General features: G+C 35.8%; 1 protein-coding gene across 16 annotated transcripts in view; it reads left to right on the forward strand.

Annotated features, from left to right (window-relative positions):
• The first annotated feature begins 349 nt into the window (after positions 1 to 349).
• Positions 350 to 26,116, forward strand: part of TERB1 (telomere repeat binding bouquet formation protein 1) — a 31,505-nt gene continuing 5,738 nt past the window's right edge. For 5 of the 16 annotated variants that reach the window (XM_081513308.1, XM_081513296.1, XM_081513305.1 and 2 more), the window contains exons 1-15: positions 350 to 456; positions 4,713 to 4,775; positions 8,946 to 9,056; positions 9,237 to 9,365; positions 11,194 to 11,325; positions 12,448 to 12,508; positions 12,605 to 12,720; positions 12,822 to 12,944; positions 17,312 to 17,464; positions 18,736 to 18,867; positions 19,953 to 20,078; positions 21,179 to 21,336; positions 22,165 to 22,514; positions 23,774 to 23,838; positions 24,140 to 24,235. In XM_081513308.1, coding sequence (XP_081369434.1) covers positions 4,733 to 4,775; positions 8,946 to 9,056; positions 9,237 to 9,365; positions 11,194 to 11,325; positions 12,448 to 12,508; positions 12,605 to 12,720; positions 12,822 to 12,944; positions 17,312 to 17,464; positions 18,736 to 18,867; positions 19,953 to 20,078; positions 21,179 to 21,336; positions 22,165 to 22,514; positions 23,774 to 23,838; positions 24,140 to 24,235 — 1,795 coding nt within the window. In that variant the 5' untranslated portion in view covers positions 350 to 456; positions 4,713 to 4,732. Of the gene's footprint in view, positions 808 to 954; positions 1,036 to 2,319; positions 2,395 to 4,712; positions 4,776 to 8,945; positions 9,057 to 9,236; positions 9,366 to 11,193; positions 11,326 to 12,447; positions 12,509 to 12,604; positions 12,721 to 12,821; positions 12,945 to 17,311; positions 17,465 to 18,735; positions 18,868 to 19,952; positions 20,079 to 21,178; positions 21,337 to 22,164; positions 22,515 to 23,773; positions 23,839 to 24,139; positions 24,236 to 26,116 lie in introns of those variants that run through there. The other 11 variants (XM_081513310.1, XM_081513297.1, XM_081513306.1 and 8 more) reach the window with 6 other exon arrangements.

Below are 26,116 nucleotides of genomic sequence, written 5' to 3' on the forward strand. Positions count from 1 at the left end.
AAATGTATAGTTTTATCAGAAAACAAAAACAGGCTACAAAGGGGAGGGAGAGGGAAGATTGGAAAAGAGAAATGAAGGCAGGGCTTGGGGCTGGTAGGGCCTAGTCTTAGTCCCCACGTCTGCATACACCTACACCGAGGCCTCAGCAACTCCAGAGCCAAGGCAGACGCCCCTCTAAGGAAAGAAAGCCCTTTACTTGGAGAGCGGTGAGGTTAGAGGAGTTCCCTGTTCACGTTGTGACTTCCCACCACTTAAACGGGCGCACAGTTACTAAACCCCGGGCCTTTGGAATGCTGGTGAGCGGCTGCGCGCCTTTGACTCCGAGTGGGGCGGGACGGCCGGAAGTCCCGCTCCGCGGAAGTGCGGCCGCCCTCTCGGCGGGAAACCAGGCCCGGCGTCGAACTAGGCGCACGTCGAGGGAGAAAAGGCGAAACCCAACGCGCTGCGACTTAAAGGGTAAAGGCCACGGCCTCCATTCTCTGCGTCTTGGGCCCCTGCCTCAGTCCCTCCTGGGAACCAGCCCGTCGCCTCATGTGGAATGTCTGGGATGCGGCACACCTCGCCTTAGCCTTCTTAACAGACCCACAAGAGGGGATGGAATGAGTTGGCGGGAAGCGGCCTTCCTGAGGAGGCGGCCGCTCCCCGGCTGCGGCCCCCACAGGGAAAAAGAACTGTCACGTACCACTGAGGAGGCTACATCCTGGCAGTTTTCGGCCGGATAGTACTTCAGAATCCCCGGGCGAGAGTCTCCCCAAGTTATTCTGATATATGAAGGAGGTGTGCGAGGCTGCGGAGGTCGTTTCTCAGGTCGGGTGTGGGTCCCTGTGTCCTGCGCACTTGAGGGGGAAGGCATGCTAAAGGGGCAGATTTTCGGACCCACGCACTGTCCTGCGTGGTGAATCGCAAGTGGTGGGGCCGGCCTCAGGCCGCTAACCAGCGCCCCGCTCACTGCAGGAGTTGGAGAACCCTGGTCTAAAAGAGAAAGGCCCGAGGGACCACCTATGTTCTTCAAAAGGAGTTCCTCCAGCTATTTAGGTGAGCCAGGCCAGGGGGGGTTAAGGAGCGCCCATTGACGAAACAGGGTGGAGTTTGCCCTCCCTCTTGGGAAGGACGTCTATCGGTTACCTGTGGAAACTGGGACGAGGTGATGCGGGTGGACGCGGACCGGCAGCTCCAGGCTCCTGAGGCTGGGAGTGCTGATGTTGTAGTGAAATGGCTCCTGGTACTGGCAGCCTGTTTCTGAACCCGATCGAGTGTTATTTCTCAACCTAAACTATTGTAAGGGAAAGTTTAACATTACTTGCATATTGGCCCTTTCTCCCCTGCCTCGCCTGCTTTAGAGGAATGTTTCCACGCGGTATGAGTCCAAGCTGGGGATCCACTGTCAGCTACTTAGTGGTGGCATTTATTGTGGGATTTTCACCCCTGCCAGCCTCACCACAGAATGATGTCATTTATCTTTCTGATATTTTGGGGTGCTATTTAGATTTCAAAAAGCCTTTCATGTTAACATATTCTAGACCACATAAATAAGTAATGTTCAGCTCCTTTACTTGCTTAAATTTTAATTTGAGTTAACAGTAAGTACTGTTTGGGGGAATTTATTGAGTGAAACCTGTAAGTAGGATAGTTTGTTTCTGGTACCTGGGGGGTGAGGAGGGTGGTCAGGGGAGGAATCCCTTTTTTCCTCTTGTGAGAATACAGTAAATAATTTTGAAATCTTGATCATGACAGTTTGCATCTGTTCACTAAGTTCTGAAAATACTTAACAATTTGCTTTATTGGGGCAGGTGCTTTGGTTCTTGGGAATATACTGTATCTTATACTTTAAAATTAATTTTATAATTATTAATCACTTGAAAGTTATAACTTGTCCTTTGCCGTGGATGTTTTTAAGTATGTAGCAAGTAAATATAATGACTTGTTTTTAATGTTACTAGATATTTGGCAAACTTTACCTTATTTTACTGTGTAACTATTTATTAAAAAAATGGTATAAAAAAGACAGGGGAGTAGAAGGTAGTTTGTGTTGTCAGTTTCAGTTTAAAAGTTATATCCCTCTTTAATAATGAAAATCTTATTAAAAAGCAGATTGACTAATTAAAATGAAGGAACTAGTCCTTAAACTCTCTCACAAAGCAAAAACCTCCATGTATGATATAATGGACTGTTTTTTTTGCAGAAGTATTTTTAATTGGAAGATAATCACTTTATAATGCTGTGTTGGTTTCTGTCATACAATAGCATGAATCGGCCATGAATACACATATGTCCTCCCTTTTGAACCTCCCTCTCACCCCTACTCCATCCCACCCTTCTAGGTTGTCACAGAGCACCTGGTTGAGCTCCTTGTGCTTTACAGCATCTTTCCACTAGCTTTTTGTTTTACATATGGTAATGTATATGTTTCAGTGTTACTCTCTCAATTCATCCCACCTTCTCCTTCCCCACTGAATAGACTAATTTTTTAACAGATTGTTTTTTAATCTAGTCTTTTTCCAAATCTTAACCCATTTTCTTATAGGCAATTCAACCTTTAAAAAAGAATGAAAATTTTCCTGTACACTTTTATGTATATATAGTATGTCTGTTTATAACATGTCTCCAAATTATATGTAGGAAACAGTGTAATGGAGGGTAAGAGTATAGCCCTTACCTTAGTTTTCTTGATTCTTATTTCAGCTCTGTCACTTACTAGCTGTTTGAACTTGGACAAATTGTTTACTTTCTCCTCGTCTATCTTTATCCTTATAGCTCCCTTGCAGGGTTGCTGTAAAGACTAAAAATATAACATTTATAATGTTTATAGAGGTTTACAGGGCCTGACCTACCATTGGGCTTGCTGAACATTAGAAGCTTCTATTGTAAAACCTGTGAAAAATGAAAAACAGTGAAATAAAACTCTATCAGCTAAAGACAACAAGTGTTAATATGTTGCTGTTTTCCATCTAATTTTATGTTTGCCTCTAGATAATTGGGGTCATACTGTAGATAAAATTTTGAGTCTTGCTCTTTTTGATTATATTGTAACATAGGAGAAGGCAGTGGCACCCCACTCCAGTACTCTTGCCTGGAAAATCCCATGGATGGAGGAGCCTGGTAGGCTGCAGTCCATGGGGTCGCCAAGAGTCGGACACGACTGAGCGACTTCACTTTCACTTTTCACTTTCATGCATTGGAGAAGGAAATTGCAACCTACTCCAGTGTTCTTGCCTAGAGAATCCCAGGGACGGCGGAGCCTGGTAGGCTGCCGTCTGTGGGATCACACAGAGTCGGACACGACTGAAGCGACTTAGCAGCAGCAGCAAGCATTTTTCCATGTTATCAAACATTTCAAGTAAATGTAAATATTCTTGTAACAATATCCTATCCTATGGATATACTATGATGTACCTACCCTTTCCTTTTTTAATGGAATGTTTAGGTTAAAAAACTGGCAAAACTAGTAAACGTGTGTGCATGTGTACTAAGTCACGTTAGTCATGTCTGACTCTGTGTGACCTTGTGGACTGTAGCCTGCCAGGCTCCCCTGTCCATTGGATTCTCCAGTCCAAAAATACTGGAGTGGATTGCCATGCCCCCTTCCAGGCGGTCTTCCTGATCCAGGGATTGAACCCATGACTCTTACATCTCCTGTACTGGCAAGCATGGGGTCCGTGGGGTTGCAAAGAGCTGGACACGACTGAGCAACTGAACTAAACTGAACTGAACTGAACTGATTGGCAGGCAGGTTCTTTACTGCTAGCACCACCTGGGAAGCCCCCAGTAAATATGTGTATATTACTTTATAAAAGATTTGCATATTTATCATTAATTTTTTTGTTGGGAATTTTAATTTTGAGAGTAAGAATGAACAATAGAATAATTGTCTCCCTTTAACTACATAGTATTGGGGTAAATAAGAATTTTTGAGTTCTGTGAGTCCTGATTTATTGTTCTAAGAAGTTGACTGGACTCTGATATATTTTTCTAAAAAAATCAGTTTAGCATTTTAAAGTAAAGAATGTGAGAGGCCATGTTAGGGTTGCCAGTTATTTTTAAAATTCTTCTAATGAATGATATATAAACAAAGATTTAAGCTTGAAAGTAAGCAGAAATTGTTAGAAAAAAATTTTAGTATTAAGCTAAGCTTGTGAAGAGAAATGCACATCTAAAGAGTGTGTGTGTATTTGTGTTTAAAACCTGTGATTCATGGAGGGGTGCCCAATCTGAAATGATGGGATGAAAATTTACAGAAAAGAAAATAAGGAAGGAGGAGCAGAGCAGTTAGATTCAATCAATAATTCATGTGTTTGTTTAATAAAACCTATTGAATGCCTGTAGCACTTAAGAATGTGAGGTGCATTCGTGTATGTTTTCAATTTTAATTCTTGTAACAACTCTGTGAAGTTGGAAATTTCTATTTTATAGATGAGGAAACTGAGCCACAGAGAACTTAAGTATACCTAATATCTAGTAAGTTTCAGGGGCTTCCCTGGTGGCTCAGGAAGATCCCTGGGTCAGGAAGATCTACTGGAGAAGGAAATGGCAACCCAATCCAGTATTCTTGCCTGAGAAATCCCATAGACAGAGAAGCCTGGAGGGCTACAGTCCATGGGGTCGCAAAGAGTCAGACACTACTGAGCACACGTGTTCTTTTCCTACTCCTTTGCATACTATACTTCTGGAATTCTCAAAAAGATTTAAATTGAGAAAATACCTTTATATTATAGATGAAATATAAGGAAAAAGAATGCAGACAAGCATGGAAAGTGAGGACACAAAGAAAATACAAGGTGAGAAATTTATGGATCATATATCTGGGATTTGTTTTTTATTGTATTGTGGAATATACTCCAGATTATCTGACAGGCTCCAGGAATTGAAAGAATTATTCAGTAATTTACATAAATATTCATTAAACATCTAGTCTGTACCAGTCACGCTGACTTCAGGAAGCTGACATTCTAATGGGAGATGGCATGCTGATAATTAGAATACCAGATGATAGCTGATTCAGTGGAGGTATATGTAAGAACAGTGGAAACCTGAGAGGACCACCAGCAAATTTCAGAGCTGTTTTCAGAAAAATGGAAATTTAATTCATGGGCATGGAGGAGGTTAACCAGAGAGGAAATACTAAAATAGAATAGGATGGGAAATAGTACTCCCTAATGGACCCCATCACATCAGGGTTTGGCTGAGGAAGAGGACCCCCCCCCCCAAAGACTAAGAAAAACATTTCAGAAAGGTAAAGAGACAGGAATGTGGTATTTTGGAAATTAGCCTTATGAGAATGCTTTGAGAAAGGCATTCTCATTAGCCAAGAGGCTCAGTGTTAAATGTCACAGATGATGACTGAAGTGTCCAGTGGACTTTTCATTTGTTTTATTAATAGTAAACTTAATAGATTTCAGCCAGATTGAAGTATATTGAGGTCTGGGTGGGAAATAATCTGGAGACAGTATGAATAGCTTGGTGGTGGTTGTGTACTTGCTAAGTCATACCCAACTCTTTGCAACCCCATGAACTGTAGCCTGCCAGGCTCCTCTGTCTGTGGGATTTCCCAGGCAAGAATACTGGAGTGGGTTGCCATTTGCTTCTCTAGAGGATCTTCCTGACCCAGGGATCAAACTCACGTCTCCTGCATTGCAGGCGAATTCTTTACCATTGAGCCACCAGGGATTCCCATGAATAGCTTGCTCTTCTTCAGAGCTTATCTGAAGATATATGGCAGTAACTAGAGGGAGGTTGTAATGTTAAGGATCTTATAAGAGGTACAGAGCTAAGAGAATTTGTGAAGGGACTTTCCTGGTGGTCTAATGGTTAAGACTTCACACTTCCACTGTAGGGGGCCTGGGTTCTGTCCCTGATCAGGGAACTAGATTCCACATGCTGCAACTAAGAGTTTGCATGCCCCAACTAACAAGATCCTGCATGCTGCACCTGAAAAGACCCCTCATACTCCAACTAAAAGATTCCACATACCAAATGAAGGTAGGAGATCCTTCATGCCACAACTAAGATGTGGCGCAGCCAAATATACATATATATATATATATATGTATTTTAAGTTTTATAGTTTCAGATTTTACATTTAGAACTACAATCCATTTTCAATTAGTTTTTGTATACAGTGTGAATAATGGATTCAAGTTTTGTTTTATTGTCTTTTTGAATATGAATATCCAGTTGTTCCAACACCATGTGTTGAAAAGACTATGCTTTCTTCTCTACATTGCCTTTGTAAAAAAAAAAAAAACAGCCACTCATATATATGGGTTTATTTTTGGACTATATTCTGTTTCATTTATCTGTTTATCTGTTGATGCCATACTATACTCTTGATTACTGTAGGTTTGTATTAAGTCTTGAAATTAAAGAGTTGAGTCTTCCATCTTTACTCTTCTCTTTCAGAACTGTTTGGCTATTCTAGGTCCTTTGCATTTCTGTATGAATTTCTGAATCAGCTTGTCAACTTGTACCAAAATAGCCTGTTGGGATTGCATTGAATCTCTAGATCAATTTGGGGGAGAATTGACATCTTAACAGTATTTAATCTTCTGACCCATGAACAAGGTGTATCACTTCCTTTATTTCAGTCTTCTTTAGTACCTCACAGTATGTTTTAGTTTTTAGTGTGTATGTAATTCATATCTTTTGCCAGTAAAACTTCTTTCTCTTTTTTTCGGCCACACCTTGTGCAGGATCCTAGTTCCCTAACCAGGGATCAAACCTGTGCCGCCTGCAATGCAAACACAGAGCCTTAATCCCTGTACCACCAGGGAACTTCCCAGTATTTCATATTTTTTATGCCATTTTAATTGGCATTGGTTTTGAAGTTCAATTTCTAATTATTTATTGCTGGTATATAGAAATGTTACTGATTTTTGCATGCTAGATGGATATTCTGAAACCTTGCTACTCATTTATTAGTTCAGTAGCTATTTTGTAGATTCCATCAGATTATCTACATAGAAGGTCATGTCGTATGTGAATACTGATAGTTTTATTACTTCCTTCCCAATTTGGATGCCTTTTCTTTTTTCTTACCTGATGGCACTGGCTAGGCTCTCTAGTGCAATGATAAATGGAATGTTAAATAGAATGACACTGGCTAGCTTCTCCAGTACAATGTTAAACATCTCTGTCTTGTTCCTTAGGGAGAAAGAATTCATTCTTTCTCTGCTAAGTATATTTACTGTAGGGTTTTTGGTAGATATACTTCACCAGGTTGAGGAGGTTCCTTTCTATTTCAAGTCTGCTGAATTTTTTTTTTAGATCAGAAATGAAATTTTATTTTATCAGATGCTTTTTTTGCATATACTGAGATGACGTATTCTGTTTTAGTTTGTTGTATTACATTGACTGGTTTTTAAAATCAAACTAATCCTGCATTCCTGGGATAAACTCACTTGGTTATGATGCATTATTATTTTAATTTATTTTTGAATTCAATTTGTTAAAATTGTTTAGATGTTTTTTGCATGTATGTTTGTGAGGGATATTGGTCTGTAGTTTTCTTTTTTCCTTTCTAATGACTTACTTTTAATATTAGAATGAGGAAATAATACTTTGCTAAAATAAGTTGTAAAGTATTATTTCTCTTGAAACTTTTTGGAAAACTTTGTGTAGAATTGACATTATTTCTTCCTTAAATGTTCAGAAGAATTTACAGATGCAGCCATCTGAACGTGGGGTTTTCTTTATAGAAAGGTTTTAAACTATGATTTCAATCTATTTCATATATATGTATATGTGTATATATATATATATATATAAAATATTTATTTCTTCTTGGGCAAGTTTTGGTCATTTGTTTCTTTGAAGCAACTTGTCCATTCACCTAAGTCATTGAATCTGTAGGTATGAAGTTGTACATGACCATTGTTATCTTTTGAATATCTTTATAATCTATGTTGATGCATCTGTCTCAGTCTGATATTGGTAATTTTTGTCTTTGCTCTTTTTCTTCCTGATCAGTTTGTCTAGGGGTTTGTTTGGTCTCCTCAAAGACCCAACTCTGTAGTTCAGCTTGGATCTTTATGATTTCCTTCCTTCTGCTTATGCTGGGTTTGATTTACTCTTTTGCTAGTTTTTTTAAGGTGGAAGCTGAGATCATTAATATGTGACTTTCTTCTTTTATAATGTAGACATTTAGCATTACACGTTTCTCCTAAACACTGATTTAGTAGCATCCCACAAATTCTTTTTTTTGCAGGAGTGTATGCTGCATGGCTTGTGGGATCTTAGTTCCCCAACCAGGGATCAAACCCAGGCCCCAGCACTGAAAGTGCTAAGTCTTAACTACTGGACCACCAGGCAATTAGTACATCCCACCAATTCTAATATACTGTATTTCATTTTCATTCAGTTCATTCTAAATAAATAATTAAACCGAAGTGGCTTTAATTAAAGAGAATAATACTTGTATTTTCTTTTCCTGTATTTTGTGCGAGGGGAAATGCTATGCTGTGCTATGCTATGCTATGCTAAGTCGCTTCAGTCGTGTCCGACTCTGTGCGACCCCATAGACGGCAGCTCACCAGGCTCTGCCGTCCCTAGGATTCTCCAGGCAAGAATACTGGAGTGGGTTGCCATTTCTTTCTCCAGTGCATGAAAGGGAAAAGTGAAAGTGAAGTCGCTCAGTCGTGTCCGACTCTTAGCGACCCCATGGACTGTAGCCTACCAGGCTCCTCCGTCCATGGGATTTTCCAGGCAAGGGTACTGGAGTGGGGTGCCATTGCCTTCTCCTGTGCGAGGGGAAAATCAAATAATTATAAGACGCTCATTTCAAGTTGTTTTATTTAAGGAGCATCTTTCTTTTACATATTTTTATTCCTTGTTAGATTTTTTTAAAGTAATACATGTTATTTAAAAAACAAAAATATGTATATTGAGGGTGAAACTTAAATGATTAGTTTTTGAAAGGAAATGTTTAATATAATGAAACTTTTGTTCTTTAGAAGTGAAGACTGACCTGAACTTATTATTGGAGTGTCTGAAGTATCAAATGGACAATGCTTTTTCGCAAAAGGAAGCTTTGGTCACTATTCATTCAATTTGCCAACAAAACAGTAAGACGTGATAGTGAAATTTTGTTTGTGATTCTTTTTAGTATTGTGATATATGAAATATGCATTGTTCTTTCTCTTCTATTCAGTTACTTTATATGTTACTATGTTCATGTGATTTATTGTCCTTAAAAGAATAATTACAATAAATATTCTTCTTTGTTTTGTCTGCACATTTTACAGGTAATGCAAGTCTTTATTTTCGGGAAATTGGTGGTTTGATGTTTGTAAAAAATCTTGCAAAGTCAAGTGAACATAGTATGGTAAAAGAAGCAGCCTTATATACACTAGGAGCTGTTGCAGAACAAAATGGTAAAATATGAAAACTTTATTTCACTGTCGTAAGCATTGTGTTTTACTTTAACAAACTATTGAAATATAATTTTAGAATTAAATTTTTTACATGTCTGGTTAGTTTTATCCAAGTGTTTTATTTAAATTAATGCATGCCAAAGATTTTATTTAACTTTTTAACTAATGAGGGAAGCAGTAAAATGTTACCACTGCTTCAAAAGTAATGGCAAAAAACAGTGCTGTAGACATTTGGGAAAGCTGAATTTTATGAACAGGTACATAACTAGTCAGTGTCTGCAGGTCAAAGATCAATTGCATTCTACTGGTCAAAATGTTTTGCATTTCTGTGGACAAGAATAACTTGTGTCACTATCAGTTTTCTAGAGTTATGGAATAGCCCAAAGACAGTAAAAGGCACAAATAATCTAGAAAGAAGGCTAGACAGGACATTCAGTACTTGTTATCATCCATTTTGAAATCTTTCACAATTTTTTTCTTGCCATTAGTTGGAAACATTTTTTTAACTTTGTCTTTTACTATACTTATCCTTTTTTTTTTTGGCCATACAGAAGTTTTTTATTTTTATAAAAATAAAATTCATCCTTCTTTTCCTTTCTTGTTTCTGAATTTTGAATCAGAGGAAGTTTACCCATATTCTCAGGTCATAGAGGAATCCACCTATGTTTTCTTTTGGTACTTGTGTGACTTTATTTTTTACTTTTGCATGTTTTATTCTTTTTGAATTCTCCTGTTGTATGAGATGATGAATGGTTCCAGTCTTATGTGGCAATCCAGCTATCCCAACACTTCTTATTGTAAAGTAGATCTTTTTCACATTGATTTGAGATGCAGCCACTATTACTTAATGAGTCTATCTCTAGTTTTTCTATTCTGTTCATTGTCTGTGTATCCGGGTACTTGAATCAGAATATGAAGATAACCCACAACCATCTTGTATGTGGATAAAGATGTTTTGGGTGCTTGGCCACTCAGTCGTGTCCGACTCTTTGCGACCCCATGGACTGTTTCCTGCCAACTCCTCTGTCCATGGGATTCTCCAGGCAAGAACACTGGAATGGGTTGCCATTTCCTTCTCCATATTTTGGATGTGGCTGACAAAAATATTTTTTCTGTAGTGTACCTGAAATGAACTTAAATCTAAACCATCAATTTATCAAATAATTTTATATTCTTATATTTTCATCCATTAACTTCATCACTTGTTTTGAGAATAAGTTATGCTCTAGGCACTGGGGATAAATAAGACATTGTCTTTGCCTTTGAGAGTGTCAAAAAACTGTTCTAGACACTGTATATATGTGTTCAAATTATTTTTTAAAATTCTGCTCATTGCTTGATTATCACCAAAGAACCCCTCCTTATCAGGTAGGTGTCATTTTTGCTTTTTGGAAAGATATTTTTATATCTAGAAGCATCTTTAAAAATAGCACAACTATCATTTACCCTTCTTTTCTAAAGCAGGTTTCTGAGTTTTCTTAAGTTTTTCTTTGGCTATATTTTGTTACTTATCCTTAAATTTTTTGGTCATGTTTTATCTTAAATTTTTGTTAGGCTCAATTTTGAAATTTAGTTACTGGAAATTCTATGAGATTGCAATACGTGCTTTAGAACTAGGTCAAGTACTTCTGATTAAGATACTGCTTCTTTGGTCTGTTAATTGAGTAAGCACTTAAATTTGTCAGAATTTGTTATATGACTGATGAATGTCAGTGAAATGAGACTTGGTTGAGAACCATCCATATGGCAATTTTATATTTTGTTCAGCATATTTTAAAACTTGTTTGTGCTAATACATAGAAATTAAAGTTATATTTTCATGTTTCAGTTTACTGTCAGCAGACTTTGTGTACTTCAGAATTGTTTGAAGACTTAACTTCGTTCTTATCTAACAGTGATTCAAACACAAATTTGAAAAGAATGTCTGTCTATGTTATTTTGGTTCTGGTTTCAAATAACAGTAAGTACATTCTCTTATGTTATAGAAATATTTTTAAAAATAATAAATTGGAACAGACATTATTAATCTTTTTATTCTAGTCAGTGCCTTTTAAAACCTTGCTAACTTCTTAGAACTACTGGCTCTAAAGACAATATAGTATGATTTTAGTTATTTGATATTTATTAATTTAAAAAATAGTAAAGTGATTTGTATTATTTAACTAGCATTGAAAAGGAATGGCATTAAAAGCAAAAGAGAAGCATTTAATGAATTGTTGTTTTGACACGAAGTCATGTCCAACTCTTTTGTGACCCCATGGACTGTAGCCTACCAGGCTCCTCGGTCCAGGGGATTTCCCAGGCAAGAATACTGAAGTGAGTTGCCATTTCCTTCTCTAGGAATTTTCCTGACCCAGGGATCAAATCCACATCTTCTGCATTGGCAGGCAGATTCTTTACTGCTGAGCCACCAGGGAAGCCCCATTTTAATGAATTAGTTTGGTTGATTTTCCATTGAATTGGCCATTCAGTTATCATCATATTTAAGGTCATTATATCAGTCAGCAATGACCTTGAATTTCATGTAGCTCTTGGCTAAAGTTTTACTTTGCTTTTGTTGTTTTAGTTTTTATTTTGGAATAATCTTAGCTTCACAAAAAAGTTGCAAAGATAATATATAGAGTGTTCCTGTATACCTCTTGCTCAGGCTTAAGGCTATTTTTTTGTTGCTTTATTTAGATCTTCAAATTGTTAGAAATTTTATATGCATTTAAATGCTTCTAGATTTTATTTTTTCAGGTTTTAATATTTTAAATTATTTTTTTTCTATTTTGGAGCATATTTTGGTGCTATAACACAGAACTATGCAAAATAAATGTTTTGCGATTTTTAGAGGAAATTTGAATACTGTCATTCTCTAAGCATAAGTAATATATTTTCCATAATAATCTTGATTATAGATTTTTACCTACTGTAATTCTGTATTGTACTTTATAATACTTTAAAGTGACTGAAAGTTATTTATTAAAAGTATGATTAAATGTTGTCTAATGTTTAATTACACTTAAATGTTGTTTTCCATTTGTGCAAAATTATTTTCTAAACAGAAATCTTTCGTGTAATACATGGCTATTTTTTTAAGGGACTGGACAGACACTTGTGAGAGAAACAGGTTGTATTTCAGTTCTATCGAAGTTGTTCAAGTAAGTAAATATATATGTTTCTTATTATTAATTATTCATAACTTAATACCTTAACACATATGTATTAATTACTTTCTTTACTCTTTAACCTAATAGGACTGTTCTTTCAAAATATGAGTTGAATTTGTCAGATGAAAGCGCTTTGCAGAGTTATCAGTTGTGGTCTTCAGTGTGTAGTACTCTGTGTGTCTGTGTCAACAATCCTCAAAATGGTGATTATCTCAAATATTTAAATATAAAAAAATACTAAAGACAGATAAAAAGCTGATATTTTCCAAGTATACTAAAATATGATTGCCTTTATCCCTTTCAGATGAAAATCAAATGCTTTGCTGCTCACTTTTTACACATGCTAATGACTGGCTGATAAATTGCGTGAAAGCTGAGATAATTCGCCCTATTTGCTCATTTATTGGACTCACTCTTGCAAATAACAGTAAGTATTCATTATTCTCCAGGCTTTATTTGAAGAAATATATTTCAAAGCATAACTTATTGAATTAATTAATGAATTCCAGTAAATTGGGTCATTTTGGATGCACTTTACTATTGTATAAGTTAAAATCTTATACATAGAAAAACATAGCAAAACTATAAAAACCCACATAGAGTGTTCTCTGAAAAAATTAGAAATTAATAAAAATAAAACATCTAGAAAAGTCCCTAATATCTAGAAAGTAAGCAACAAAATACTAAAAACCCACATCAAAACAAAAACACAAACCTATGAGTCAAAAAAAATTACAAAGGAAATTAGAAATGTTTTTAACTTAATAATGATGAAAAACAATATTAAACTGTGGGATGATGCAAAATCAGTGTTTAGATGGAAATTTATAGCAGTAAGGCTTGCATAGGAAAGAAGAAAGGTTCCAAATCAATTATATTAGTTTCCACCTAAGAAACTAAATAATAAAACAACTTAAAGTCAATGTAAGCATAACAAAGGGAATAATAAAGAGAAGATTAGCCATCAATGAAATATAAAAAGAACATAATAGAGAAATAAATTAAACCAAAAACTAGATCTTTGAAAAGATCAGTAAAATGGATCCTTTACCCAGACTAATCACGAAATAGAGAGAAGGCCCAAATTATAAGGAATATAGCTTTATGCCACTAAATTGGATAACTTAAATGAACTGGGCAAATTCTTTGAAAGACAAGCTACAAAAGCTCACTCAAGAAGAAATATGTAACCTGAGTATTCAGTATCTAACAGAGAAATTGAATTTGTAGTTTAAAACCTTAACACAGAGGAAATTCTAGGTCATAAAGGCTTCACTGGTAAATTCTACCAAACATTTAAGGAAAAAGAGTTCTACATAAATTATTCCAAGAACTAGAAGTAGAAGAAACACTTCCCAACAAATTTTTAAGGCCAGCATTATTTCCATACTAAAGCTTGAAAAGGCATTACAAGAAAACTATAGGCCAATATCCTATATAAATATAGATGTAAACATCCTTAACAAAATATTAACAAATCAATTCAGCAAAATATAGAAAGGATAATGTATTCTGATTAGGTGACATTCATAGGAAATTCACAATATTCATCGACTAGGAAAAAAAACTATATGATCTTTAAAGATGTAGGAAAAGCTTTTCACATAATTTAACATACATTCATGACAAAAGATTTTGGTGAGCTAGGAACAGAAGGGAACTTTCTCAATGTGATGAAGGACCTCTACAAAATATTATAGCCAATATACTTAAATGGTGAAGGACTTAATGCTTTCCCCCTAAGATTGGAAAGAAGACAAGGATGGCCACTCTCTTTATTTAATTGGACATCCAAGTCAGTGCAATTAGGCAAGAAAATGAAATAAAAGGCATAGAGATTGAAAAGGAAGAAGAAAATATAGTACTTATTCATAGATGACCTGATTGTGTAAAGAATCTACAAAAAGCTACAAAACTAATAAGTGATTTTAGCAAAGTTGCAGGATACAAGGTCATATGGAGACAATTAGGAACTTCAAGTGGCTATCATTTATTATAATATAAAAAACTCAATACTTAGGGATATGTTTAGTGAAATATGTGGAATGTCTATATGCTGAAAACTTTAAAACATTGCTGAGATTAAAAAAAAGTTAAAACTTAATGGGAGAGATATCATACTTATGGATTGTAAGATTCAATATTGTCATAATGTCATTTCTCAAATTTGTCTTTAAATTCATAGCATTCCCTATCAAAATCTCAGCAGGCTTTTCTATAGAGATTGACAAGTTGATTCTAAAATTTACATGGAAATGCAAAGGAGCTAGGATAGTAAAATTTATTTGAAAAAGGACAAAATTGTAGAATTTATGTTACCTGATTTCAATACGTACTATACAGTAATCAACAGTGTAGTACTGGTTTAAGTGTAGGTATAGATCAATGGAACAAAATAGCCTAAAAATAGACACACACACACACACACACACACACACACACACACACATATGGTTGATTTTCTACAAAGGTGCCATGGTAACTCTGTGTTGGAAAAGGTAGTATTTTAAACAAATGATGCTGGTAAAAGTATTTACCTATTTGTGAAATATGAATATCAACCCTTACCTTACACAGTATGAAGTGAAGTGAAGTGTTAGTTGCTCAATCGTGTCCGATTCTTTGCGACTCCATTGACTGTAGCCCGTCAGGCTCCTCTGTCCATAGAATTCTCCAGGCAAGGATGCTGGAGTGGGTTGCCATTCCCTTCTCCAGGGAATCTTCCCAATTTGGGGATCAAACCTGGGTCTCCCGCATTGCAGGCAGATTCTTTACCGTTTGAGCCACCAGGGAAGCTGGTATACAAAATTAACACAATATACAAAAATTAACTTTAAATGATACATATACCTCAATATAAGAAATAAACTATAAAACTTCTAGACAAAAACAGGAGCAAATCTTTGTAATTTGGGAGTAGACACACATTTCTTAGGACACAAAAAACATGAGCCGCCAGAGAAAAAATTATCATTTGGACTTCACTGAAATCAAAATGTTTTATTCTTCAAAAGTTCCTGTTAAGGTGAAAAGGCAGGCCATTGGCTGGGAGAAAATATTTGCGAAATGTACATCTGATAAAGAACCTGTGCCCAGGAAAACCCCAAGGAGATATCACTATATACCCACTAACATGACTAAAAGTAAAAAGGCTAGTGACATTAAATATTGAGGTTGTGGAACAACTAGAACTTTCTCACACATTGCTGGTGGTATATCTATATTCAGATATTTAAAGCAAATAGTTGTCTTTCACATGCTCATATGGAAAGGAACATATCTCTATATAATTTCAAAAATTGAAACCTATTTCCATGATGCTTTGACATTTCCTCTTTCTTTAAATACCAACTTGAGTGAATAATACATATAGGGCCTTATTACTCTCAGCAGACTGGTATGAAATAGATTAGAGATATCATCAACTCAGTAGACAAGAGTTTGAGCAAACTGGGAGATAGTGAAGGACAGGGAAGCATGGCGTGCTGCAATCTATGAGGTTGCAAAGAGTTGGACTGAACAACAATTTTAAATACTCTGTACAAGTGTAGACTAGGATGTTCTGCTTATAAGTCTGATTTTTCATTACATAGAATATAATTGAAAATACTTTTTAGTAAAGAAACCTATTTTGGAGTCCCTATAATACTGAAAATGTTTGAATGAATGAATGAAAGTTGGTCAATTGTGTCTGACTCTTTGCAGGATTATAGCCTGCCAGGCTTCTCTGTCCATGGAATTTTCCAGGCAAGAATACTGAAGTGGGTTGCCATTTCCTTCTCCAGGGGATCTTCTTGACTCAGGGATAGAACCCGGGTCTCCCACACTGCAGGCAGATTCTTTACTGTCTAAGCCACAGGGAAACTGGAGAAACTGAAAATGTTTACATATCCTTAAATAACATTTCCTAACAGTCTGTTCCCAGATGTAGAGATATTTGAACATGATTTTTTTTAGATTAAGAGCTTTGTGTTTTATTAAACAATTTTAATACGAAAAGTATGTTTTGTGTTTAAATCATCCTGGCTCAATTTGTGGTTCTAAGGTAGACTGGGAAGAAGGTTTATCACAGAATTATAATCATTAGCCCATATATCCATTTGTTATATGTCCCCTGCTGGGGTAGGGGATATAGAGACTATTGAATGCACAGACCCATGGGGTACTTTGCCATCAGAATCATTTTCAACAGGGGAACAAAAGACTGAAGGCTTTTAAAAAATATGTCTGTCATCAAATCTTTACTTGGAATAGTTGTTATGACTCTCAGTAATGTGTTATATTCTTATGTTATATTCTTGTGCTTATTTAAATAAGATGGATGAAATATGTGGGGTTTTTTTGAAACAGTTAAATTACTTTGTTTTTTGTTGATTTAGCCAATCTGAGGAATGAGTTATTTTGGAATTCAGAAAATAGGCAGCTTGCTAGTTGTAATACCAAGCTAAATGAATGAATCTATAGCTCTTGTAGGACTTGAGTTTAATATCATTCTTGCAAAATTTACCAGTTCTTAATAAATGAAATGAGATGTCTAACATACAAGAAAGAAGTACTGTACTATACACATGATTGTACTATGTTGAAATGAGTTTCTTATATAAGTAAATAGAATCAATCTTGTGGTTATGTATATGCACAGGTAAGGATTAGATTTTTCATTCTTTAATTTTGGGATTTTTAGTAAGTATTTTTAAAAGTCAAGTTAATGTTATATTTAGTACAATTAATTTAATGAAACCATATACCTGTCTTATTTGAAGTATTAATAGTTTTGCTACTTTATTCCTGAAGTTTATGTTCAGAAATACTTCATATCTGTGGGTGGACTGGATGTATTGTCTCAAGTTCTTGTGCAGCTGGAATCTGATTCACACAAGACTCCTTTCAGTGCTAAACTTGCAGTGGTGGTGACAAAGACAGTGGATGCATGCATTGCTGATAATCGTGAGTGAAAATGCTTAGTAATTTTTCCACAGTTGCATTTTGTTTGAATTTGGCATGGTGAGTGTTGAAATGGTAGATTGAACACAAACATAGATTGGACTTCTAGGTTCTCCTAAGTGGGAGAGAAACTTAGAAATTATCTAGTTCAACTCCTTATTTTCTCATGGAGGTTATGACGTCCCTAAGGATTCAAATCTAGGTCTTCTGATTTCAGGTTTGATGACAGGATCAAGAGAAAAGTCTATCAGTCCTAAATCTTTGTTTCACTTAAAAGGCAGCATTAAATGAAAAAGATTAGATGAGAAACCAAGGGACATTTTGGAGACATACGGAATGGAAAGTCCAATTTATAGATTTTAAAAAATGAGATAAAGAATTAAGGTATGCCTCTATCTGGTAAGTATGAGATGGACTTATCCTACCACAACTAGTGAGTGGCTGAACCAGACTGGAACTCATGGCTACTTCTCACATGTACAAATACTGAAGAATGATAGTCTACAAATCTTTGTAATAAGCAGTTCTTGACATTCATGAATAACTGAAAAAAAAATGGTAGATCATTTTTTAAAAATTCAGTTATGTGCTAGGCTGTATGTAAGCTGTAGAGATAAAAAAATGATCACAACATAGTCCTCTGAGGAATTCACAACCTTTTTGTTGCTATCAGGACTGTTAGACTCTGAACTCTGTTTTTAAAAAATGCGAAAAAAAAAACCCACCATGGAAGTGTAGTTTAAAATGGTAGGCTTCTTGAATTTTTCACATCTCAGTATAGCTTCAAGTATGCTTCACTGCATCATTAACATCAATAGAAACATGACCAGTTAGTAGTGTATTTCAATGACAGGCAGGAATTGATTACATAGGAAGGTCTATACTGTCAGTCTAGATAAGACAAGATATGTAAGATGAGAGTAAGCAGCTTTTACGAAGGTAGTATTATTGCTTCATATTCACAGCACTATACAGGACAACTTAGCAGAAAGCATTCTTCAAAAAATTTGCTTTAATATAATGTCTTTAGTATGGGAAGAGGAATTAATGAGGGCTTTATAAGCCTCTCTCTTATTATAATGCATTTGTTTATAGTCATACATATGTATGGCATGTTATATGAGATGTGAATTTTAGATACTATGTAGATATATAATATCATTCTCCCGGATAAGATCTGAAAAATGGTATATGTAATATCTGGAAAATACTATATGTATAGGTAGGGATAAGTTGTAAGTTTGTCCTTATTCTTTTTTTTTTCCCTTTTTAAGCTACTTTTGGTGTTGTATTATCCAAGTACCACATTGTTTCAAAACTTCTGGCATTGCTGCTTCATGACAGTCTGGATTCAGGAGAAAAATTTAGTGTCATACTTACTCTTGGTCATTGTACAGAGGATTGTGGTAAGTACTGGATTTATTTAGCATGTTTATTAAAACAGTAGAGTGGAAGTACACTGTTATTTCCTCCCCAGCTTAAAAGTACTGTTGCCTTTCTCCTAGTCCCCCAGCCAGTCATTGCTCCTCATCCTTCATCCATGGTATTCAGTCAGTCACTAAGACCTGTGGTTCTATTAGTACATCTATTTATCCCTCCTTATCATTTTCTGCTCAATTCCAGTGCTACTTTCCCAATTCAAGCCCTCAGCCCCTCAACATCTTTCATCAGTGTTTTCGCAAGTGTTTTCCCTGTGTCCTCTTCATTCTGTCTCTGTTTTTTCATTCTACTCTTCACATTGCTGCACAGATATAATCCTGTTCTCCCTTGTTGAAAACCTTCAAAAATTCTTTCTTTATTTATTTATCATTCTCTCCTATTTTTTCTCTTCCCCTTTCATTTTTTTCCCTCTCTAGTTTCCTACCATTGTTCCCCTGTTCACATGCCTCCTTTCCAGCCTTCTTCACTTTTCTCTCCTCCTCCCACTTTTCCACTTCCCTTTCTTTGTGCTTTCTTGCTTCTTCTGCTGTCTCTTCCCTCATTTTCCATTCTCTCCATTCATTTGTTTCTCTGTACTTTCTCTTCACCTGTATATAATTTAGGGTTTACTATACCTTTAAATTTTTATTTTTTAATTGTGGTATAATTGGCAACTAAACCTTTTTTTAAACCAAGTGAGGACAGTTCATTTACTCTTATGAGATATGACACTACTCTGTGGCTGTATTTCACAGATTATCACTTATGAGACTTAGGTATCTTATGTAAGTAGATTATTTTCTAAATTGAAAATACTTTTGAAACTTTGTTTTTTGTATTTTTAAATTTGAACTATGTTCATAATTATCACAAGAAAGAATTATGACCTCATGCATATAGTTTAAGATAAAATAACTCTCAGAATTCCATGGTGGTCCAGTGATTAGGACTTGGTACTTGCACTATCAGTTTGATCTCTGGTTGGAGAACCAAGATCTCATAAGCCCCATGGTACAGCCAAAAAAAAGATGAAATAACTATTTTCTACTTTAATTTTTGATGTGTTTTCCAGAGGAAAATCAGTATGACCTTTTTAAAAACAATGGCCTTCCACTCATGATACAAGCCTTAACTGAATCTCAGAGCGAGGAACTAAACAAAGCTGCCACTTTCGTGCTTCACAACTGCAAAAAAATTAGTAAGTTTACTGTTACTTAAAAAAATACCTACCAAAGTTTTTGAAAGGGAATTTACATCTGCTTTGATGAACTAAGCCCCTTTAGCTCCCAGCCTCTTCTTGCATTTGAAAAGTGGATTATATAATTTTGACATGACAACTAGAGTATTACAGCATATAAAAAACTTCTATGGAAGGGAGCAACAGTATAGATAATTCACTTATTTAATGCACTGTGGACAGATTTAGTTGTAGGACTTAAATCTGAGGGCTACAGTTGACTTAGGATTAAATCATAATATAAAGTATGTTCATTTATTTATTTATTTAAAAATTATTTGAGTGCCTCTTATTTGCCAGGCACTGTGCTAGGCTTTAGGGAGACAGTGATAAGATACAGCAGTCTATGTGTACGTGTCATAGAACTTAGTTTAACTAGAGAAATAGGAAGTAAATGAATATATTATTATAAATTAATTCAAAGGTTAAGAGTGGATGGAGCACAGATCCTAATCTGTAATAAAAGACGGTGACCTAGACTTGGAGCAGAACAGGCTTTGGGAGGAAGTGATTCTTCACCTGAGATCTGAATGTAGGTGAAAAGAAGGGAGTTTTTCTTGGTCCGGTGTCTCAAGCATAAGCAACAGTGAGGCACAAAGGTCCTGTGAGAGGAGAGAACCTGGTGCATCCAAGAATTGATGGCTGGAGCATAGAGGAAATAGCCCCTTTTGAAAGAAAAATTGCAGCCACAATATGTAAAAAATTTTAAAATTATAGGAAGGAACCTGTAATCCATAGTTATGGAAACTGTGTTAAAAAAATACTTTAAAACCAGTATCCATAAACTTGAGGATGTTTATATGCCTGGTATAACATGTTTTCATGCTATTTTTTTCCCTATAAGTCTGAAAAGTAAAGTCTATTTTATGACTCTTTGGGTCCTCAACTTCTGCTAAGCGCTTTCTTTCCACTTATTTTCAGTACCAATTAGGCAGTTAAGATGGTTTGGATGTGCAAAATTTAGAGAAGGGGTTGTGGGGTATGAGTTTGTCCTTATTTAAAGTGTTCAAATAGCATTTCTAGTAATGGATAAACTCATTATTTTTTTCCATATTACAAAGCTGAGAAGTTATCTCTAAGTCTAGGAGAATATTCTTTTGATAAAAATGAAGAGCATTTAAAGGACATAAATATGAAAGAGAAGAATCTTGAAGATTACTGGAAGAAAGCAAAGGAAATTTTACACAGAATAGAAGAACTTGAAACAGAAGGAAATGAGGTTGGCTTTTTTGTTTCAAATAATACAGAACTTTTTTCAAAATTTTTTTAATAATAGAGGTTGGAGGGTAAAGCATTTTTCTTACAAATTTGCTTTTTATTTTTATGGTTTTAAATTTAAAATTCAATAGTAATAAATACTTGAGGAATCATCCTTGAACACAGAAAAAAGATATTTTTAAAAAGTGAAAATGAAGGACTTCCCTTGTGGTCCAGTGGTTAAGAATCCGCCTTCCAATGCAGTGGATGCAGGTTTGATTCCTGGTCAGGGAACTAAGATCCCACATTCTGTGGGGGCAGTAAGCCTGGCCTTCACGACTAGAGAGCCTTCCTGCTGCAGACGGCAGAGCCCAGGCACTCCAGAACCTTGCTCTCTACAACTACAGAGAAGCCTAGGTGCCACAGCTGTAAAGCAGCTTAAAATAAATATTTAAAAAAGTGGAAATAATGACTGAAAAAATAAGAGACATGGAGGATAGAGTCATAAGATCTATCATTTATATAGTAAGAGTTTGAGAAAGAGAAAGAATGGAGAAGTAATAGTTGACCCGTGAACAACAGGTATTTGAACTGCTTGACTCTATTCATACATGGTTTATTTTGACTTTATTTTTGTGTAAATTGTGAGATATGTTCCCATCTGACTACCCAAATGTCCCCAAATCATTTAATAAATATTCTCCCCTTTCTCCCTAATGTAAACTTCATCTTTTATAATGTTTATTTTATTGACAATCATAAACTTTTTATGCATTATTTAAAGGGAGTGTAATTTGGATTATAAAGCAAATGATTATTTTGAAATTATTTACTTATTTTTATATTATAGGAAAACATACAAGGAGAGAATTATAAGAATAATCTTTCATCTATGAACATAAATATTCAAGATACACTGAAACACCTCCATGCAGATAGCAGCGGTGGTGTTCCCAAAGCAGAGGATAAAGATAAAAGCCAGGCTAGGAAGCTGCATGGTTCTAAGTCCCATAAAGTCACATCTAAAGCAGGTACAAATGATGATCAAGTGAAGATGGTGTTAAGGAGTGTAAATCCAGTTAATGCTTGTTATAGGGAGAGTGAACAAAATAAGACTTTATGTACAGCCAGTTCAAGCTGCAAACAAAACGTATGTGAAGAAACAACTTCTGAAAAAAAGAACTTTGTTTCTCAGTCAAGGTATAATTTAATAATTGTTTCTAACTTTTATTTACTTATTCAGCATTTGTGTGTGTGTGTGCATGTAGTACAATGTGCTATACTCTTAAGTACTGGGATATAGAAATGATAAAACGTGGTTTTGGGGAGGAACCTAATGTAGGAAGTTTTGGGAAAGGGGTTTGGATGGGACAGTCTTGGCCAATTCATCTAGGGTCTGGCATGTCATACTCAAGATTTTCTGTTTTAACTTATAAGGTATAAGGAGCCATTGACAATTTTAAATCAGATGGCATAATCAGATCTGAATTTTAGAAGGGATACTCAGAAAACTTAAACTGAATGTCTGTAGCTGAAATAACGATGCACATATTGATAATCAATCAGCAATTTGGCAAAAGCCAGTTTGTAAGTTTAATTTGATAAAGGAGGGTAAGGTGTGGTTAAGATCTGGTTTAGGCTTACCTTTTCATTTGTTCCCTGTACTGCCCCTCCAGTACCCGCTACCCAGTACCCTCATGGGTAGCCTATGGGTCTAGACCTGGAATCATAGCTTTTCTTCCTAGAACCTTTCTTGTGTTCTGCTCTTCTGATAGTTACTGGACTATGAGGGAGACTGAAGAGGATGCTGCTATGTTTTGGGAGGTTGCAGGGTAAACCAAGTGTTAGATAGATGGATTATGTCATCACATTCCCTTTTTGCTTTTCCAAACCATTCTTCATGTAATTTTAACTTGATTTCTTAGGGATATAGACTTGGGAATTAGTGAGATATGCTCTTGGGCCAGCCTTCTTGCCCTCTGGCCCACTGAATTTGTTATTTCCTCTTTTTTGCTTTTCTTCTTTCCTGTTTTCCTCTTTTTTTCTCCCCTTGTTTCTGCTGACATCAGTATTATTGCCCTTTGGAGTCTTGTTTAACTCCACTTTTTTTTTAAAATTGAAGTAGAGTTGATGTTACAGTTACAGTGTTTCAGCTGTACACCAGTGATTCACTTACTGTCTTTTTCAGATTCTTTTCCATTATACATTACTACAAGATATTGAATATAGTTCCCCATTCTATACTGTAGGTCCTTATTATCTATTTATATATAATAGTTAACTCCACTTCTAGAAACAAGGTTGTATGTAACTGCTGCATACCATACTTTGGCAGAATTTGGTGGGTTTTGGTAGATCCTGGTTCCAGCTCCTTCTGTCTGCCGAACACTGCTTATATAGAAACATTTGTTCACACACCAATGTTTATTTATAGTAATCTTGTGTCTATTTTCTTTTAGAGACCATATTTTTAAACACCCAACTCCTATTGCCAAAAACACAAAGCAGCAGTTACCAGTAACAGGTATGACTAAAAATGTTTCTTCTTTGATTGTTGAACATATTCAGGTGATTAATATAGCTAAAAATGTACATTGGTATATCTTCCCTCTAACATACAAGCCATGCCTTTACCTCTCTTTCTAAACTAAGTGCTTCAGTCACCTTTTGTTAATAGCCAAAACCTTTCTGTTTATCCACTAGGATGATTGGATGTGTAGTCTCAGGCTACAGTTTATGAAAATTTTTAGAATTAATAAATTTTGTAAATGTCACATACTTTTTACTAATCAAAAATACCTTGCATTTTGCAATTTTTTCTCCAGATCCATTTACATTATGTTCAGATATAATAAATAAAGAAGTCATCAGTTTTCTAGAAACAGATGGTTGTTCCAAAATGTTGAGGTATAGATGCTCAGGTAAGTATTTTTTTAATTGTAATTGTTTCATAATTAAAGTTTATATGACATAAATTAACTAGAATTTGTAACAGTTCTACCAGTGTGATTTAAACTTCATTCCCTTTGGAGAAATAACAATCTGGGGTGTCATAAAAAATTCAAATTAATACCTTTTATCTACAGTAGCCTGTGTTCCCAATATTTGTTCATATGAGTCAACACAGCTAATAGTTTTTAAAAATTAGCTTATTATTCTCTTTTTGTCACTATCTATAAGTTTAGCTTTACTGAGTAAGGTAAACATTTTTTGTATTTTCAGAGAGCCAATAAATAGGTATATATTCTGGATTATGTTCTGAAAATCATAGGCATTAACAGTCTATCTTTATGTTTATAGTAAATTGATAAGTTTTCCTAGTGTTCCATGTCCCATTATTTCTTTTTCCTTCAGGGTCCTCCGTGCTTACTCTGTCCTTTCTTCTCCTTCATGTCCCAGTATTTGCTCTTTGTTACTCTTACTGTTGCACTCTGCCCTTTGGAGAAAATTGAGGCTATTCCACATTAGGCTCAAAATACTACTATTCTTCTGTCTTCCACCAGTCGTGTCCAACTCTTTGCAGGACTATAGCCTGCCAGGCTCCTCAGTCCATGGAGTTTCCTATGCAAGAATACTGGAGTGGGGTGTCATTTCCTCCTCCAGGGGATCTTCCTGACCAGGGATTGAACCTGTGTCTCTGTGTCTCCTGCATCGGCAGGAAGATTCTTTACTACTGAGCCATGTGTTATTCCTTGATCTTTCTCTTCCTGCCAAATTTCTGCAGATATTTCCCCCACTAAATAATCTACAGCACTTACTCAACTCTGCTGCAACATATACTTTTGTGGTATCATCTCTCATTTTACCAATGATTTTCAAATCTATATATCCACACTTCACTTGTACCTTGGGTTATAGCCACATTCTGCCATTTCCAGCTGTATCCAGGACATACTCACTTTAATATCTTGTTATTTCAAGTTTAATATATTCAAAACACAACAACTTTCTCCCTCTTAAACTGCCCTCCCTCCAGCATCTTCATTTTTGTTAATATTGCCACTATTCTTCTGGCCCCCCAGATTTCAAACATTGAGTCATCTATAACTATCTTTTCTCCTTACATCCTCTATTTCTAGTCTATCAGATTTGGTTCTTTCTTTCTTTCCCACACAGGCCCCTTTTCCTTCATGCTTCAATTACTCCAGCAACTCTCTAGCAGTCTTTCAGTCTCCAGTCTCACCAACCCCCAAGTCATGCATATTGCTATTAACTTCTCTTCCTCGTGTGCTTTTTATTATGTTACCAGGGTAAAGAACCTTCAGTGCTTCTCTGTAACTCACCAAATCAGACTCTCTGCCTGGCTTTCAAAATTGTGTGGAATTTTGTTCTGCTTCCGCTTGTAAAATTTTACTGCACATTTGTTCTACCAGAAATGTGCTGTGCTTATTCCAGACTTTGCCATTCGATCCATCACAATTGAGGATTGTCCTAAACGTCTCTCTTACTCTAATAGCTCATTATTCATCAATTTTACCTCAGAAATCTCTTCCTTCTCCCAGCAAATGTTGTATTTCAGAATCCCCTCATTTGTTTTCTGGACTATTTAAGTTACCCCTCAACTGATTCTCTTACTTTCAGCTGAGCTTTCTGTCAGACAAATTACATCATATCCCTGCTTGATAAATATCCCTCAGTTCTCCCATTGACTTGAAGATAGCTAAAAATCCTTAGGATGGTTCTCAAGACTCTTGTTGATCGGCCCCTGGCAACCCTACCAGCCTCAAATTTTCTCCCACACTTCTCTCATACCTTATACTCCAGCCACATAGGACACCTGTGATTGTCTGAACACACTACAC

This window comes from Giraffa tippelskirchi, chromosome 7, assembly GCF_054371585.1.
Source record: "Giraffa tippelskirchi isolate mGirTip1 chromosome 7, T2T-mGirTip1v1.2.pri, whole genome shotgun sequence".
NCBI lineage: Eukaryota > Metazoa > Chordata > Mammalia > Artiodactyla > Giraffidae > Giraffa > Giraffa tippelskirchi.